We start from the raw sequence: 18,916 nt of genomic DNA, 5'->3' as shown, positions 1-18,916 counted from the left end.
CTCCCCCCTCATTTCCTGTCATCTCTTTACTGTCATCTTTAATAAACGCATTAAAAAAACAGATTTATTTACTCTGGAGAATCTTTCTAAAAGCTCTGTTTCCTTGTGAGGAACAGCGTGGACAAAGAGCAAAAGCGGAGACGCACTTTCAAATTTAAAGTGTAGGCGTACAGACTATAGACAGAGGGAGAGAAAGAGAGATAGAGAGACAGAGCTGGATGGGGCGGAGGCGAGGGGGGGGCGGTTGTCTTTGATCTCAGTGCATGTCTGCTATGCTGTTTTCCTTCAAGGCTTCCTGGTAAGTTTCAGTAGACACCAGCGGGTCCACTCTCAGGGATCGGTCACTAATGGATCAGTTAAAGGGGCCTATGCTTTATGGCCGGGCTAAGTGTTATCATCTGGGGTTAAAGACACTGACCATAGTGCAAACTCCTGCCAGATAGCTGCTCCTCTGGGGGATTACAGTAGGCCCTTTGCCAGAGTAAGGAGGCAATTGAGGGAAAGTGGTGCTCATTCTTTGTTTTGTTTTGGTTCATTTATCTCACTTAGATCTCTCTCTTCTATCTCATTTTTCTCCTTTCTTTCTCTGTTTCTTTACACTTTCTTCTTGTTCTCTCTACACACACATCAGGGAATACCTCAGTAAAGCTTCCTGAATGCTGTTTGAAACCATTTGTCAGTTGCGCAAGACAGAAAGCTGACGATGGATTCCAGAGGTTGAGGTGAACCCTTTCATACAGCAGTTTATCCGTGGGACCTGTCAGGGCCGACTGCTTCAAATACGACGCAGGGCCCGTCAGATAAGGATCACAGAGGCAGAGACATGCCTCCTAAAGTGATCGTTCTCCGTCTGTGTTTTTGTTAAACGAGCGCGCCGAGGGCTGGATTGACAGCTCATAGACCCCCTCTAATTGAATGTGATAGATTCAGTCATTAAGTTAATTGGCAGCTGGTTTTGATCAGGACCTGTCACACTCACTCACAGATTTTATGGCATAATTTTTGTAGTCAATTGGGAAAGTCAGTCTAACAGTGAATACCAGGTCTGTGAGAGAGCACCGGACCTTTCAGTTGTGACTTTTCATCACGTCATGTTAACAGCATGTGTTGCCAATGTGTCGCTACTGAAGCAAAAGTAACATGGATCAGTGGGACAGGAACCGGCTGTTGACACTGTTTGATATTTGCTTAATATGTTAGTTTTGCAAATGTTGTCCGTATCAGTAAAATGTCACTAAACGTGTTTTTCATTTTTGACATGAGAAGAAGAAAAGAGTTCAAATAATACCAACTTTCATCCTGCGACATAAAGGTTAGTGTTAATTACCTATCTGTTTTTAAAAGTTAAACTATATTATATATATTTGTGATCCATTTTATGTCTCTAGTTGGAACAAATGAGTGTCAGGAAGGTCAGAAATTATTGAGAGACTGACAAATTGTTGATACTGAGCTTTTCATAGCATTTGACAATATGCTATGAAATGACAATAACAAAAACATAAAATATTGCCTTTTTAATAAAGAATACTCCTGTGTGACAGTCTTATGTTGCACTTGAAAGCAATAACCAACAACCCTGCTCAGCTGCATTAGCTACTACAGTAAAATAATTCCCAAGGGTAACCACACTAAGGAGATACTTTCAGAATAAGGGGTTAAAGTTAACCTGTTGGTTCAACCAATTTACAAATACACATTTTTTGACTGACAGACTGCAATGAAGTTACAGGTGAAACTGTGTTCTACAAAATAAAAATAGTAACTAAAAGCTGTTGACAGGGAGTATTATCAGTTATCCAGAGTAACAGGGACACTGGAAAGAGATGCTGCTATTGGATCCTTTAAGACTAACTTTCACAAACACTCAGTGAAACAATGAAAAACCTTTCACTGATTTCACTCCTACCACCATTTCTTTGTATGTCAAACTGTCAATAAGAAAATGTTGTTGCCTGAACCTGAAAAGGTCCCTGTTACACACCAAAACATCTCAGTGAAGTAGAAGAGAGGGGACCTGTCGTAAAATAGCCAATAACACGTGTTTCAAATTGGCCATTGGTTATAGATTGGTTTACAAGGCTGGCTGGTTATCGGCCCAGTGGCGTTTCCCCGTGTTGATAAAGCACCAGGGAGTTGTGGGTCAATTAGTTTGCCACAGCAGAAATTCCTGCAGACAGCCAATTAAAGCTCTTGGCCTGTAGTCATGAAGCACGCTCTTCCTGTTGACGGCTCACATAGTTATTCTGAACCCCCGGCAGCTCCTCACCAGCTCTGCTAGTGTAAAATCTCATTCAGTCCAGTACTATTACGAGAGCACTTTAGGAGATCTCCATAGTTAGCTGAAATTACTTTGAAAAAAAAGCTAAAGCATGTGTGTTGGTGCGCGGCTGACTGACGGGTTATTTGGTTCAACGCAGTGATTGAGTTCCTTTTTGTGCTTTTAAGTCACTGAAAAGCGTATGCAAAAAGATAAACACAACATATAAAGAAATAAACAAAATCAAAAAGGGTTAAAACAAGTTCATGTGTTCAAAGGAGCAGTCAGTGCAGGGATGATTGGAGTCTAGGCCAAAGTGGTGCCGAGTGTAGACAAAGGACGACATGAGATGATTGCAGGGAATCAATTTTCCATTCTGCTCCGTCTGTCTTTGTCACAATGGCCTCCGAGAGCAAACCTATCTTCTGCAATGAGGAGGATAAACTTTTATCTTTTCCCCTTTGCTTCTGAGTCAAAAAGACAAAAAAAAACTCTCACTGTCACAAGCTTTTATTATGAAGTCTTTTGTTCACGTACGGGCTGCAAATTGTTGTTTTTGTGACATGACGCAAACGGAGCACAAGAGTAAACACTGGTCCGTTGTGGTAAGTCAGCGGAGGTTTGGAGATCACCAGATTCTTTGTGAAGGGCAGAAAGAGCAGCAGCTGAGTCATAAGCTGACGTGTGTGTGTGTGTGTAATGGAGAATGGTATAAAACTTACCACTAAGCTCTCATCAAACTAATAAAGTCGTGCAAATAAAGACAGAACATGGGGTCAACGTTTTGATCAAAATACAAACATCTCCGTCACAATCCTCCATTTTACAGAAAGTGTAAAACTTCAAAGATGAACCACATAATTTGATCAGATTCAGTCACACACCTGAGAGCTGCTTGATCCGTGTATCTGTCCGTGTGCTGGGGGCCTCAAATAAAACAGAACTGGTTCCTGGGATCGCTGTCATCCTCGCGGCTACGACTACATGCATTACCACTTATGATCACTTATAACAAGTCTATAGACACGGCGGGCGTCAGCTGATCCACGCCGACAGGCACAAGGAGCGGCACCCCGGGAGAATCCCCCTTTAAAGCTCAATTATCCCGTGGAGCCGGTGTCGTTTCAAAGGCCAACAGTAGAAGATGTTGGCCCCTGATAAGGGACACATGTGTTCCATCACACTTAATTGAAGCAGGGTTTCCTGAAAAAAAAACAACCCTGGAGCAATATGACAAAACAAACAGATTTAAGGACATAACAACTGTATTTGTAATAGGAACGTTTTTCATGGTGCATGGAAATTGCTTTTTGTGGGGCATATTTCTTTTTGCTAAAGTCATAGTTCAGCGCAGCACAGTTAATGTGTGTGTGAGTATTTCTTTTCTCTTTTTTTTTTCTTTACTGGACATCATTCTGTCTTGGAGAGCACACCATGACGATAGCTTTCCAAACCTTCCCAAATTTGATTACAGGTCTGCAAAAACCTCAAACAATGCCGTGGCAAGCATGTCACTTACGGTCAAAAGCCAAAGTCCTTCTCTGTTTTTTTTCAGTTCTCTTCTCTTTCTTTTCATCCTTATGATCTGAAGTTAAGAATAAAGACATAAGTCATGTGTTTTAACAGGAAACACGCAGTACAAATTTACAGTTAAAAAAGAGCTGAGCTGGATGGAAGAAAAAGATAAATCCTGATTTGTGTGTAACATAAACAAAAAAGCAGTGTATAGTGGCTTTAATTTTGTGAAGAGTCAGTGACATCCCTGTTCAGCCATTACATCACCTTTTGTGTTTGGATGCACATATGAAAGTTAAAATAGCTTTTAATCATTTCAAAGGAAGAATGTGAGAAAAACAAGACCGGGGGTCAGTGCTGATAAAGTTATTCTCAGTTATATATTTGTAAAAAATGTGCGTTGCTCCCAGTCTTTTCCCATGATCTGTAGGATGTATTTAGCATTTACAATTTCTCATTTATGGGGATATTATTACCTCTCTGGCACCGAGCCCCGTTTTTGGAATCCCTCCCTTTAATGTTAAATCATGTGGACATTAAAGTCTTTCCTTGACTTACAAGACATGACATCTCTGGAAACATACAACCCAGGTCAAAGATGGAGCTCGTTAAAGGATTGCACACGACCACAAATTCACAGAGAGAAAAGGGGATAAAGAGAAAAAAATGTTTAGCTAACTCAGACTTCAGTCGTCGGGGAAGCTAGGCTTTGTGACTGGCCGCTGGAGATGAGAGACAAAGACAGTTTTGTGCAGACTTCTCAATAAGGCTCCCCTGTCGTACTCAGTTTATCACAGCAAAATTGTGTTTGTTATCGACAATGGCTTTTAACAAGCACCACAAGCAACAAGGGGATATGACTGTAAGGAGATAAAACCTCAAAATAACGCACACTGTACTTTTCTCCCTGTGATGTTAAATTAAGACCACGTTTTTTAAAAAGGTCAGATATGATCAAAAGCTGGTGCGCTCACAAATTGTTTTCCCCTGTTTTCAGTGGCACCTAACTGACGCAATATTGGCTCTTTTCTCATTTTCTATCCAGCAAATCATCCCTTCTTCCTCATGACTTAGGTATTCACACTCCACCTTTAATCATCACTAAAGAAACTAATCTAAAACACGTTTAATGCACATCATTCAGTCAATAAATCTCACCTACAGACTACAAAGATATCTCAAATTGACTTGTTTAGTCTTCACAGCGTCCACAGCCAACAGTCAGCCAGGCATAACTACAGCTAACTGTTTGTCTCATTAACTGCAGTTTGTATCCCATTAAACCAAGCCAGGGGGACACTTAATGACCCCACAGACGAGCAAATTACAGAGTTAATATTGTAATCTTTAATTAGACTTTACTAGCAACTTCAGATTTGGAAAAGTTATTTTAAAGTCTTATTTTTCCATAGAAATCCAACAGACGAGGCTTCAGCTCCACGAGACAAGTTTACACATCCCATAACTGGTCAATAATCCCGTTCACTTCATTTGGAGCATTCTTTTTTTCTCTCTCTTTGCTAAAATGCCCAACATCATGATGCAATTTGGGTTTTTTTAATCACCGTTTTAGCAGTTACAGCGCGGCTGTCCGATTTCCTGCAACAAAAGTGTGTAGCACCATTAGCACAAGTAATTCCACACAGCAGGCCTCCAGTTGTGCATGTGATCGGAGGGGGGAAGAAAACAACAAGCTTCACAATGGAAAACCTGAGCTAATGTCCTCGATCGTCCCACCTTGTTGTGGTTGTTTTCTGAGGCAATTACATTCTGTAGACATTATGGGGCAGAAATTCCCACAGATGGGATATAATCCCTCGGCTCTGTTGTTCTGTGGAGTGTGTGTGTGTTTATGCAAGCTGAATTTCAGGTGTGTTTAGCGTTACACTGTCTCACATGGAATTCTGAAACGTGTGACAGTCCCATAAGATTTCCTAAATGGGTCTGGAGGAGTGCTGGAAAGTTATCGCAAGGTCAGCGGTGAGTCATGGAGCTGATGGCAGACCACTGGGGAGTGTGGTGCAGCGCTGGGATAGTTTGCTACTGTGTCATCGTTACATTAAGAGAAGTCAAGGTCGGGCTTTTTAAGTGCTTCCACAAAGAATCCCCTCTTCCCTCTGCGTTGGCCTGCAGAAGTTATTTTATGGACAACCACGCACCTATAGTAAAGTGTATTTTTACATACACCCAGTGCCATATGCCTGACAACATGCAGGCTAACCTCACCGTTTTGGCTCACTCCACATTTCAGTCCATTGCAGAAGTCAAACAAGCAAAGCCACGCAGCGGGTCAGATATTGAAAATCGTGCACTTATAGAGTGAAAAGCAAAACAGAGAGAATTCTTGTCCTGTTTTAAACTTTGTCTTATATAAACGTAGCCAGGGCTGGGGTGATATCTGATAAAATAGATCAAAATTACATTATTGGCTTTTATAGCCCACTGAAAACATAGCCCAAAGGTATGCTATTTGGCAGAGAGCTGCTCGTAATATGTCTAAGAATTGTTACCATCTGGCTTGACTGCAGGGAATGCTTCTCTCTTAAAAACCTCAAAGTCAAAATGATACAAGTAAAATCCAGCATTCATAACCAGGTTGGCTTTTTATGGACGCCTGTCCACATCGATTTGGCTCCACGGTGTCTTGAAGATAACTCGTGCTATTTAGAAGTAATCTTTTTTTTCTTTCTAAAAGTGGGTTTTTACCTTTTCTCTCTGATGCTACGACATCTGAATACAGTATTATATCAGAGCATAACGATCCCTGCCTTTTAGAGGAGTTGTTCTTTGTAAAAAAAATTATTTTTCTTCTAAAAAGCCATCCTCTTATATACAGCATGTCATATAGATAAGGAAGAAGAGTGCTGGTATCACTTTTAAGTTTGGCTGGTTGGCTTCATTTATACAACCTACCCAAAAACACAAACATACAATATGCAATCTCTCTGTCTGTTATCCCCTGACATTTTAACCCCTTTTTTCAGAGCTACACCCTTCTAATCGCACTCCTGTACACAGTTTCAGCCCCCATTACCTTATTATGAGATTACAATGTCAGTGTGTTCAGAATTGTGACAATTACAGTAAGTGGTGGAGTAATTTTCAGTATTAAATGGGGTCTTTGTGTGCTATGTTGCTGTATGTTTCCGCAGCCTGTCATAGGTTGAAAGAGGGCATTCTGGCGTCGAGTCAAATACTTTCTCATACGTTCAATAATGTGAGCAGGTATACGGATTTATGTGTATATATATATGAGCATTATGATCGTATAAATGCAGAGTTACATATTCATATTAGCAAACACGCTCAGACTGACACACTGACAAGCTGCCATGGAGCAGGAATCCCTGTGTGTGTGTGTGTGTGTGTGCTGAGGCCTGTGGCAAATGAAACATGAGTCCCTGTTTAGCAGTGTGAACCGTGGGGGGGAGGCAAGGGGGAGGCTGTTTTCTCAATGCCTCCTTGACCTGTCACTATTGATGATGTGTATGTGCATGGATCTGTGCGTGTATGCACGCGCATGTGAGTGTGTGAGAATCCGACAGACATCTACAGGGGGACAGCACCCCCTCTCCCCCTCCTCCCCCGCTGCCGATATCCTCTCATGCCACCACCACCCCTTCCCTCCCTCCCCAACTCTCTGCCTCCTCTCCTCCCCTCTCCTGGCGCCCCGGTATGAGAGAGAAAGCTGTTGTTAATAAAAAAGTTTTCAAAGAATGGGATGAAAAGGGAGGTGAAATTGAGCGGCCCTGGCCGTATTATTTCTTCTCCGTATGGGAGCTGGCCTCTCGCGGTCTCTCCGACGCTCTCGGACCAGGAGGGGGTCGCTGGCTCGGTGACCATTACTGCCCCGGGGCCAAAGCAAATGATTTGCCTCTCTGAGGCTTCAAAGGGGAGCAATTACACTTAAGTAACCAAATGAAAAGATAGCCCAGCTTGGCAGCAGTTTGGGGGAAACAGTGGAGGCCTTTGAGGGAAGAGGCACCACACCTCAGGAGTAATATGTAACAGCTCGCATCACAGAGAAAAAAAAGAAAAAGAGAAGAAGAAAATAAACAACAGAATATTCTGCCACTGAATTCAGAAGAAAAAAGGTGCTGAAACCTTCCCAAACCAAAACAACAACATCATTTAGAGTGGTTTACCATTCCAGCCGATAGCTTTTAAAGCAATTGTGGCCATATAGAGGTACAGACCCAACCGCTGGCTACTTTGGCTTAAACACATTCTGTATGCAACATTATATGGTGGCAAATTTGGAGAAATTAAATATGATTTTCTTTTTTATTATTGTTCTTAAATTGTGCTGTACTATATTTTCAATGCTTTGTTTTTGTTAGTTACTTGAGATGAACCTCAGAAAAGGTCCAGTCTGCTTGTTTCTATGATACTTGTGTTTGTTTGTTTGTGGATACTGTAATTACTGTCTGCACAAACTTCGAAAAGAGCTCCATCCAATTGAGCTTGAGACAATGATGCTAAAACAAGATATAAATCATCCCCATGCTGAATTAAACTGCGTGTGTAACACAATGAATAACATTAATTGCAATCTTGAGAACCATGAATTGTGGCTCTGTGAGTGGCACACATAAAGTCAACCTCTCCCCACTGATAAAAGACTTGAAAAAGGCCCTATTGAGTGAAGTGGAGACTGGGAGTTTGGTAGGGGAGCTCACCTGTGGAGAGGAGTCTATAGCTGCATAGAAGGCCCAACAGCTGCCAGGGTTGTAAGTCTAGGCACCTAGCAGAGCCACAGAATGGGAAATGTAAGGCGCTCTTTCAATGCACTGCCACTTAGTAACAGAAGGCATGTGCCAAACTTGCAGAATGAGAATGAAAACTCCCCCTTCGGAGTTCACTAAATATCAGCAGCGCCTCTCTTTTTATCCCCCCCCCCTCCTCTCACCCCCTCCTCTCTTTCTCTTTTCTCCCTCTCCTTTAGTCTATTATAATTCCTCCATAAAAGAACAATGGTTGACTGAAAGACCTCCAAACCACAGAGATATACCAACAATCGGCAGGGAGAAGGAAAAAGGGGGGACTCGGCTGAAGTGTGGAAGCCATCAATTACTGAGGGCCTAAAGTTAACATCCCAGCAGGATATGTGCATTAGAATGCAGATATAGGCAGGCTATGGGCAGCAGATGCCTAGCGGAGTGGTCAAAAGAGCACCCTGAGCTCATGAGAGGACATATGCAATGTGGGAGACTCTCGCCTCAGAATCTACAGAAGAATAGAAAATTAAATTGAATGATGATTGTAGTAGCGGCTCAAAAGAGCCATTGTGTGGAACTAACTGGAATTATGGGTTTGAAATGTGACAAACAACTGACATCTCACATAATGGATGCCAGTACACATGGCTGTGGTGCAGCCTCAATAAATCTCACACATCATCAGCGAGATTGCCATGGATCTGCAACAAGTGGCCCCGTCGGCTCCAGTCAGCTCGAAAAACGCACCGTGATTCCTCCGCATGCACTATCCTAACAGGATTTTCCCCTCTCACCACATCTCTCTATTCTGGTCGCTCAGCAAGACTCAGCCCTGTGGGCTTCCTCGCGCTGCTAATTTACACTAGCCTGCAGGCTACCTTCACAGTCAGAACAGTGCAATTGTATTTTCAGGCTCATTAAGCAATAGCACAAAAAAAGGGCAGCTTTTACCCCCCATCTACTTTCCCGTCCACGTTCCTTTCAGCGGGAGAGAAAGGGGAGTACAGAAGAGATGAAAGGTGGGATAAAGAAATGGAGCAAAGTGCTGAATTATAGTTGTGAGGCTCTATTAGGTTGTTTGTGTTTACTACATCAGTTCATTTTGGGAGCCAGCGATGAGGAGAAGAAGGAGGAGGAGGAGGAAGAGAGCCTGCACAGTCGCTGCTCTCGATCTTCTGAGAACCAATCCGGCTGCTCGGTAGCAACCCTATTCAGGATCGACCCATGCTTGTTTATTTGAAAGAGACCCCGCTTTTTTAACTTCCCACCCTCTCCATTGTTCGACTTTTCATGGGGAGGACTTTGAAATTGTAATCTCAGGATATTCAAACACACACATTTGTTCTGACCTTTGGTGCCTGCAATAACATTATTACTATCAGACAGGCATCGCCAATTTGGATCTGTATTCAACAGCCTAAACACTTTTGTTGACTTATAAAAAATTTATATGACGAGTTAGATTAAGAATCGTGGGCTGAAACAAGTGACAAACATAATTTTTTTGTCATGAAAAAAATTAAAGGAAGTTATGGTCTGAGAAATTTTAAACTTAACTACATGTGTTCTCAAAGTGCAGAAGCCCTGCAGCAAATGTGCAGAAACGACAATAAATGCCAGTTAAGATTTCCTGTGACCAATCTATTCAGTGAGTTTTTCAGTTTTACGTTTTATGAAGCACTAATATAAAATGCCTGGTAACTGGAACCAATTGTCAGAATGAAAACACGATTAACTGTCACACATTTAAACATGAGATCAAGATTTTACCTTGTGAAAAGACACATTTTCAGTTCTAAAACTTTACAGTGTTGTGCTTTATTGAAAATCCATCCGTCATTATTGCTATATCAATGATACTCCTGTAAATTGTCAGTGTAGTCTATCTGTCATGTAACAATAAGGGTCTCCGTTACAGTCTTATGATGAAATGAAACAAAAAGAAGAAAATTGGATGTAAAATATTCACACCCAGTTTAAATACCAACTAATACATTTTTTACGACCTGCAAAAGAAAAGATTTCATACAATATATTCCCAATTGCTGTAATTTATACAATAGTTGCTGGTTTTGGCCTCGCTGGGATTCGAAGCCAGCAGTAAAAGAGAAAATTGATGCTGCTGCCTTGAGTTTTTTTTCTTTTTTTTTCTCAAATCTACTGCATCACAGCTTTGGCTGCTAAGAGTGTATGAGATTGTGGCGACATTCTTTGGTTTGTGAATGAGACCACAGAGTAGCCACACAAAGTTCCTCGTCCCCAGTCCTCAACCTAACTCGCCCACTCACATTGTCTCTAGACTTTCCTCAAGAATGTGGATTTCTATGGCCGACGGCAAGCCAGACAAAATTGCCAATTGCATTGTCACCTCTGGTGGTTTTTCTCCTTAACAATCTCTATTGGCAGCAGAGTTCAGGAGGAACCCTCTCAACGAAAACATCTGTTTCTGAGGATGCTGGAGTAAGGAACGGTGTTAAAGATGTTATTCAAAAATGCAGCCATCAGTGTACGTGCAAACATTAATTTCAGCTTGAGTTCAAAATGCAAGTTCCACCACCACAGTCGAAAGAAATAAACCCTGTTGTGTTTAGGTTTGGGTTCAAAACAGCAGCTATAACAGGACACTCTGTCCCCCTGACTGCTTTTTACAGTCCAAAAAAGAAGCCATGATGAAGGCAATTTGCTTCCTTCACTTCAGCAGGGCAAAAATATTTCCCTCATTACCCTGCATTCAAACACAGGGCACAGGGATGCCACAAGAGGAAGTGGCTTTGGCAGAAAATGTCAAACCAGCGTTTAAGTGCAGGATTGAAGCCGGTCTGATGTGGATTGGATCAACTTGTTAAGTCAAATGAAAGGTCAAGATATTTTTCCACAGCGTTGAGCAACCCAAAGAACAGCTATTTAAACTGCTGTTAAATGAAGAGTGCCATGCTGGTCACCTTATGTGAGGAAGGCACACGAGTCGAAGTGGCGAACATGAAAATAATACATGGAAAGATAGATAGTTACCTCTTGCTTTCATGCAGAAATGAAGACTAAACATATCCACGGAAATGTTCCTTTCTTACGCCTAACATCAGTTACGTGAAGTGGACAACTGTTTTAGCACAATATTCCCCCTCCTTCTGCTGATTTCAGATGAGAAAAGTGAGCAGAGTGAGAGAGTGACGTGTCGGGATGCACTCGCTTGTCCTCATCAACTGGCCGAGGCCTGTAGCTACAGGTCTTTGTGCCACTGTCGACACATCTCACAGGGATTGGGTTCCATGGCTCGCTTGCTCCACTAAATGATCGGTTTGTTTGCCGGAAGGCCTCGCTACTGCAGGGAATTCACACATTGTTGATAGAGGACAGACACCAGCTCGCCTGGACTCCCACAAAGTCATCAGCTGCATCAGTGCACCTGAAGGGTCCGGCCGTGATGGGACCGCCTTTTGCCCAAGAAGACGTTTGATATGAGAACTGAGCTATACGCATATAAAATTGTTCTCACTCTTGGCCCTTGCACTTTATGAACTGGTTAAGTGGTTTCATCGAAGCATGAGAGTACTGTAAACGGACCCCCTTCGCATACACGTGAAAAAGTTTTCATTTCTGGTGCCGGCTGAGGGGAAAGTGCTTGAAGGACAGATCTGCTTTCAAACTCACTAACACCTTCTGACACAGTTCACTCGCCTGCATGCTGTTACTGAAATGTCTTTTGGGGTAGGGATGAGGGGGCCCGAAGCTAAATACACTGGACCAAACACCAGGGGAGGAGAGGTAACTGTACTTCTTGTGTAGATTTATCTCTGGGTGTACCTGTATCGGATGAATCTCTGTATGAGTCCACACACTCTGCGGGCCGACTCTCATCCCCTTCTTTGCACGACACTGCGGAGATGAGCTAGAAGGAAGGGTACGCAGTCTCTTGGATTTAAACCCAAACCAGCTGGGTGACGAGAGGCCCCTGGTGTGTGAGGAGACAGAGGGCCGGCTTTGTCAGATAGAAAATGAAGGAGCGAACTCAACATCAGGATTTACTCAAGCTGAATCATCGACTGAAGTTGTGCCTCTCACCTGATGAGGGGTAAATTGTTCTTTGCACCTGAGGGGCTTTCAAGAGGCCGGCCATTAGTGGTCTCAATAAAGAAATCTGTCAATCAAACGATCTTTTGTTTCCTGTTGTTTTTTGTGAAATGGCAGCTAAATTCAAGATTCCAGCAGCATGACAGTCATGTGCTGCGGGATTGGGCTGCAGAACTAAACCAAACAACTGTTTGTGGTTTCTGAACAAGGCGAGACTAATTTTTCATTGTTTCATCCACTTAAGCACGTAGAGGACTAATAAAGTCATTTGGTGGAGTAAAAGAGGGTGGAAAAGTAATGATCTTAGGTTCTTAGGAGACTGATTATCCCATCTTCCCACTTACCCACTTTTAATTGTATATTTCACAGAGTTGATGATAGTGGAGCTCTCAGTCTCGGTCTTGTGTTGGGTTGGACTGATGATGTCCAGGAGGCCGCAGTGTGCTGCTGACACTTTTAATGAGATGTCGGCTTGGACGTGTTGAAAGGGATGAACTTAGATTACACACATCATGAAATTGAAGGGAGTTTAGGTCTCCCACTGCAAAGCAGTGATCTTATGAAATAATAATAATGTGATAAACCAGAAACAAAGTACTCAAGTGCTGTTCATAAATACAGCTTTTTAATGCAGCTTTATACTTCTACTTTCATACACCTCACCTCAGTATTTGTAAGTACTTTTTATTCAACTATGTAACTAGTTGCTATGCTGATTAAGACTTTATTTACATATAATCAATCTGTAAAATGTAATTTATTATAGATTTAATTGTCTGACAGTACGTTAAGTATTTAAAATTATTTCCACCCTAACCAACTACAACAGTAAATAATAATAAGCAATAATTATCCAATAATGTAACATTGTTATATTAATGACACTGGTTGGGATTATTCTGCATACTGATACTTTAAGTCAATTTTCATAATAATATACTGTACATTTTGTTGATAAACTTGTGTGCTTTTTACTCCAGTTAAATGCAGATGAACTGTGGTATTGATACTTTAAACAACTTCATTAAAGGAACCAGCAGCCATCACACAGCGGATTGCATCCCGCACATCCAGGCTGCTGAGCTCAGCAGTGACTCTTCTGAAACATTTCACCTCGATTCTTCCAATTCACAATTACAATTAACTCGATTAAATTAGTCTTAACAAAAACTGTTTTTCACCTGTTGCAAAATCCATGCTTGTGCTGCGGAGATTTTGATGATGCTGCTGATCTGATGAGTATAATTTTAATAAAACATGTCCAAATTAATTCCACCCTCGTCGATTTCAGAGTAGACGTGAAACAGTTAACTGTCAGCGGCTGCTTCCTCCCAGCTCCATGCAGTGGACTATGAAATATTTGGAGGACAATTGGTTAAGTGGAGTTAACCGTTGCCTTTTCTCCCCGAGGTATCTTCCTTTTTGATCCTGCCGAGCCTGGCGCCTTGCAGAACACAACTTGTCTGGCTTATTAAATAGTATGACCTGGAGAAAGAAAACGCCTGTTGCTTCTCAACTGAGGCCATTGTGAAGGGAGAAGAGCTCATGACAGGCCTTAAATTGCTGTAATGCTGTGTGACCAACACTCATACCTAATCAATTTCTGTCCTGGGTGCGCACCTTTTCTTATCTGATTTGATTCTCGGTTTCATTGTTTTTCTCGTTTATATTTTCCGTCTGTCATTTAATGACTTTATGCTGCCTGTTTGTTTATTTATAAATGTAATCCCGTGTGCTGTTGGCCCGTTTAGTCTGTAGCTTTAAGATATTTTAGTGTTGTTCCCTTTTCCTTCTTCTTTGATAAAAGTAGCCCTTATGACTTTGATACTGACATGTGACTCTTTAGTTCCTGCTCAGCTTTACAGTAGGAGAATAATTCAGTGACCCACCGATGGAGTTCCCGGCTAATGGATGTAAATGGTCAACAGAGTCCTCCCCACTGGTTAATTGCGCTAAAATTGGTCTAAGCTACTTTGTGAGGGCCATCAATGGCCCTGCGCCGCATGGGGTCTGTATGATTAACTTCTCCTTCCTTTCAAAGGCCTCTTGATGTTCCCTTGGAAGGCAGCGGGCCAATCCAAACCACACTCGGAGACGTCACGAGGCCAACCTGACGAGCTGATTGGTGGGAGCGGGGAGGGGGAACAGCCCCTGTCCTTTTATAGACGACCCCGTACAGCGCGTAAAAGCTACTGGGCACCGCTGACAGCGCAGAGACGCATATTGGACACTGTACACCCTCAGCAACTCCATTCCTCTAAACGGGCCGCGCGGAGGTGCATGGCCCCATTTCCCTGTATGATGATGAATCCTGTGCAGGGGTCGCCGTCCCAAGACGCCAAACAGCTTCATCAGAAAGAGGAGACGGACACGGAGGGAGAGGAACTTCAGCCTAAAGACATGACCACAGATAAAGGATACAAACTCCAGCGGAGCAGCCTCCCGTTTAGCGTCGAGTCGTTGATTTCCAAGAAGACCACCTGTCGGACTTCTTATTCCCCCGCAGATTTAGCTCTGGTGCTGCCGAAGCCCGTGGCCGGGCAAAGCGGGGCGCAGTTCTCTCCAAGGACTCTTTACGCGGAGAGGAAGGTTTCCGCGGAGAGCTCGCAGGGTGTTTCCAATAGCTCCAGCGAGGACAGTCCGCAGTTTTGTGAGAAGGATCAGAGCACTTGGTTCCAGACGTCCTCCTTTCCCACTCCGCCTCGTAAGTCCGTCCCTCTGCTGGTCTAAGGGGTTTCGCAAACTCTACAACCAGGACTCACTGCATTTGTTCGTCTTTTACTGTATATATAACCAAGGCCGCAAAGAATATATGTGTGTTATCAGGCTATAGTTACACAAAACTATACTTTCCTTGTTGTGTCACAGTAATAATAATATCGCCAGAAGCGCTACAGCCTGTGCGTAAAATGTCTTTCTTGCCTTTTGCCTTTTGTTGTTGTGTCTTAGAAAACGCAGATAAATTATGACAGCGCGCATATTTGGCTGCTGCACCGGTTCTTTGACAGATTGTTCTTTCTTATACTCTTTATATTTCTTTATATATTTAACATACACTGAATGGCCACAGCGTGATTACACATTTCAGTTAATGTTTGCACGACTAAATTTGGTCAGTTTGTGATGCAGATTTACAAAGAAGTTTAACTTGTCAACAAAAGTAAAGTAAATCATTTTATTGGTGTGTGTTTACTTGCTGCATCAAGATTTTGTTTGCATTCATAGACACTGAAGGCTCAAATGTTTACCTGCTGTGGTGATCGACAACAACAATTACGCTTCAGTTGAACGTAACTTCAACTAATTTCCTTTGTATTTTTTTCTCTAACAGGGAGCTCAAGTCCAACTCAGTGTACTTTAAGGAAACACAAAAACAACAGGAAACCTCGCACGCCTTTCACTACCTCCCAGCTGCTCGCGCTGGAGCGCAAGTTCCGCCAGAAGCAGTACCTCTCCATCGCCGAGAGAGCCGAGTTCTCCAACTCTCTCAACCTGACGGAGACTCAGGTCAAAATTTGGTTTCAGAACAGGAGGGCCAAAGCCAAGAGACTGCAGGAGGCCGAGCTGGAAAAGTTTAAACTGGCCTCCAAGCCCGTCCTGCCCGCCTTCGCGCTGCCGTTCCCCCTCGGAGCGCACATGGGGTCTCCGACGTGGGGCCCGTCAAGCGCCTTCCCGAGGCCCAGTCTGCCGGTCCCAGGACTGTTCAGTGGACCCGTCACTTATGGGATGTACTATTTGTCTTAGTGTTACTGTGTCTGTATGTGTGGTTTTAAGAGAAAAAACAGTCCTCTGTCATGGTTGCAATACACTTATGAACGAGGATGATGCTACATCTCGGAAAACATTTTCATATTTTCAATTCCGAGTTTACAGAAATGTTCTGACCTCCAGAATAGAAAACTGTTAAAATGTGGGACATATTTTTGATGTATAAATGTGTGCGTAACTGGACGGAGTGAGTTCACTTGCTCTCCTCATTTTAAGATGAGATGAGGTGTCCAGTTGTGGGTTGTGGATTCACAGGCCTAAATTGCTTAGGCAAAACTCCAGAAGTAAATGTCAGGTTTTTAAACGACATGCCTTAAACATCTCATTCCAGCTTCAGTCCGCCGTGCCCCGCAGTAGTTTGTGTGGATGCACATTTAAAGTGTGTCCGGACATGAAGGCAATGATCTGAGGTGGAGGAAATTGTTTAAAAGCAACAGAAAAGTACTTAAACGGTGTCAGTGCCTTAAGACCAGAGTATCACTTGAAGTATTTCTCCTAATTCAGCTTTGACTGTTTCTAGTAAAACTGCAGTTTTCCGGAGTTGCTGTTTGAATGTTTGCATTTCCCTACAGTTCCTGTCACGATTCCTATATTTTGTAAAAATGGAGCAAAATTATATTTTAGAACAACACATGTATTAGGTCGGTTTTTTTTACTCTCACAACGTGGCCTTTATGGGAGTGATGGTAGATTTTCTCTGAGGATTTTTGCTGTAAATGTAAATAAAATGTGTAGTGTTCATAAAGTCCTGCGGCCTCGCTCGCAGGTAAAGTGGTATTTATTGAATATATTTGTATCTGTACTGTGTACATACATCACTCTATCTAAATGTTCAGTTACTTGTAAAAACTGATTTTAGTAAATAAACATTATACAAGACCTGAAGTGGTGGATTCATTTTACAACCGGTTTCACTGTTTTTATTATTATTACAGTAGATAATAAGTCTGATGAATCAGCGGAGCAGCAGTTTGAAGGTTTGCTTTGGGTTTATATAAAGAGCTCAGACTCAGTTTATTACTGTAATGTTTAATAAAAGCTGTTGGTAAGCCAAACGTCAACCACTGTTGCCAAAACCTCATCGCCTGACCTACATAATTGTTATTATTATCTAATCTGAAAATGTCCCAATAATTATGTAATTTTTCCAATGTCGTGCCATTGAACAACTCTAATTTAAAATAGCGTGCAGACTGTGATTGAGCCATTAAACACTTTGAAAATAGATTGGTTGGGAGATTTCAATATGAGCCAATAAGACAACAGTTCAAACCGCTATTCTGTTAAAGGAACAACGATTTGTTGTATTTTAGCACAACCTTATGTTTTCTGTGGCACATCACACACGTGCTTTACATTTCAACAAAACATTTTTATATGTCATTACATTTTAGTCCAACACATCTTGTCGCTTCAGACATGTTGAAAACGCAAATTGAAGACACACATATCTGTTTAAGGGGCACTTGGAACAAAATAAACACCTCCTGTCTAGTAAAAACTATTTTATCTATTTAGTGCAATTGTAAAAATAGCAATGTCCTTATACTGCCGCACCACGTTCACCTACCATAGGCTGTTACCATGACTATAATAAAGAAAGAAATACTGCGAAATAAGCACAAATTATCAAGTCGATACGATTCAGAGAAAAATCCATTATTTAATTGCCAGCTGGTGTTAAACGTGATGCATTTTATTGATTATACTTAGCTTATTGTTGGGTAGCACACTTGCAACACATTGCTCTATTACACTGTCACCCTGTAGCCTTCCAGCAGGTAAGTAGTCCTACATAAGCCTATGTTTAACATTATTATATTATATTATGAAAAAGATCATTCTATAATGTATCATGTTCCTATTTTCGTGCTCTTTTGTTCTCGCCATCGTACCTCTCCAACAAAAGGGATCCTGTGTCGCCTTTTAAGCGGAATAAAATCACAGAGACACGACTTTATTGTGAGGTATATTTATATTGGTCCCATTAAAGCGCAGATATACAGATATAAGTGCAGATACACGGTATGTCAGTGCACATGAAGCCTTCTATATGAACGACTGCAGGCAGTGTGAGTGGCCGTACTCTGTGCGTCCAGCAGAGGGCGCTGGCGGACTCGCTGTTGCTGCCGCTGCTGACGAACAAAAAGCCCTTCCGCTGCTGGGCTCAGTCGCAGACTACACTTTGTACAGCGAGGTGAGTAAGAGGACGGTTTAATGAACGGAACGGCATCTCATCAGAATATACTTTATTGACCATTTATGCAGCGTACCCGTGCATCGTTGTGCATGAGATCCAGAAGTAAAGTCGAGGTTCAGTCGGTGTCCAGTTCAAATCCCGGTGTTATCTCTCTGACCTTGGCTAGCAAGCTATCAGAGCTAGCTGCCGTTAGCTGGTGTGGCTAACTTGACTTGAACACGTCAAGGCCCGGTGTCATTGAATGCCTCTTTACTGTGTTTACTATCTTCTACTGTGGTTACTGAACACATACTTTAGCTTGTGTCACATGCAGTCGGACGGTGTGTATCGATATTGAACTGACCGTAACGTTACACTGATGTCTTCATTTGTACCTGCGTTAAC

At 42.3% G+C, this 18,916-nt stretch overlaps 2 protein-coding genes across 2 annotated transcripts in view; both read left to right on the top strand.

Moving 5' to 3' along the window:
• The first annotated feature begins 14,770 nt into the window (after positions 1–14,770).
• LOC118327272 (homeobox protein MSH-C-like) lies at positions 14,771–17,090 on the top strand. Its single transcript, XM_035660570.1, has 2 exons — positions 14,771–15,268; positions 15,896–17,090. Exons 1-2 carry the CDS (start codon positions 14,845–14,847, stop codon positions 16,306–16,308), a joined length of 837 nt encoding a protein of 278 aa, XP_035516463.1. The 5' UTR covers positions 14,771–14,844; the 3' UTR covers positions 16,309–17,090.
• A 1,332-nt stretch (positions 17,091–18,422) lies between these two features.
• LOC118326340 (ATP synthase subunit d, mitochondrial-like) overlaps positions 18,423–18,916 on the top strand; it is a 3,757-nt gene continuing 3,263 nt past the window's right edge. The window contains exon 1 of the mRNA XM_035659313.1: positions 18,423–18,529. The gene's annotated coding sequence lies outside the window, so the exon portion shown is untranslated. The remainder of the gene's footprint in view (positions 18,530–18,916) is intronic.

This window comes from Morone saxatilis, unplaced genomic scaffold (assembly GCF_004916995.1).
Source record: "Morone saxatilis isolate NCDOM2014 unplaced genomic scaffold, NCSU_SB_2.0 Contig17, whole genome shotgun sequence".
In the NCBI taxonomy this organism is placed as follows: Eukaryota; Metazoa; Chordata; class Actinopteri; family Moronidae; genus Morone; species Morone saxatilis.
This window is presented reverse-complemented; position numbering and strand designations above follow the sequence as displayed.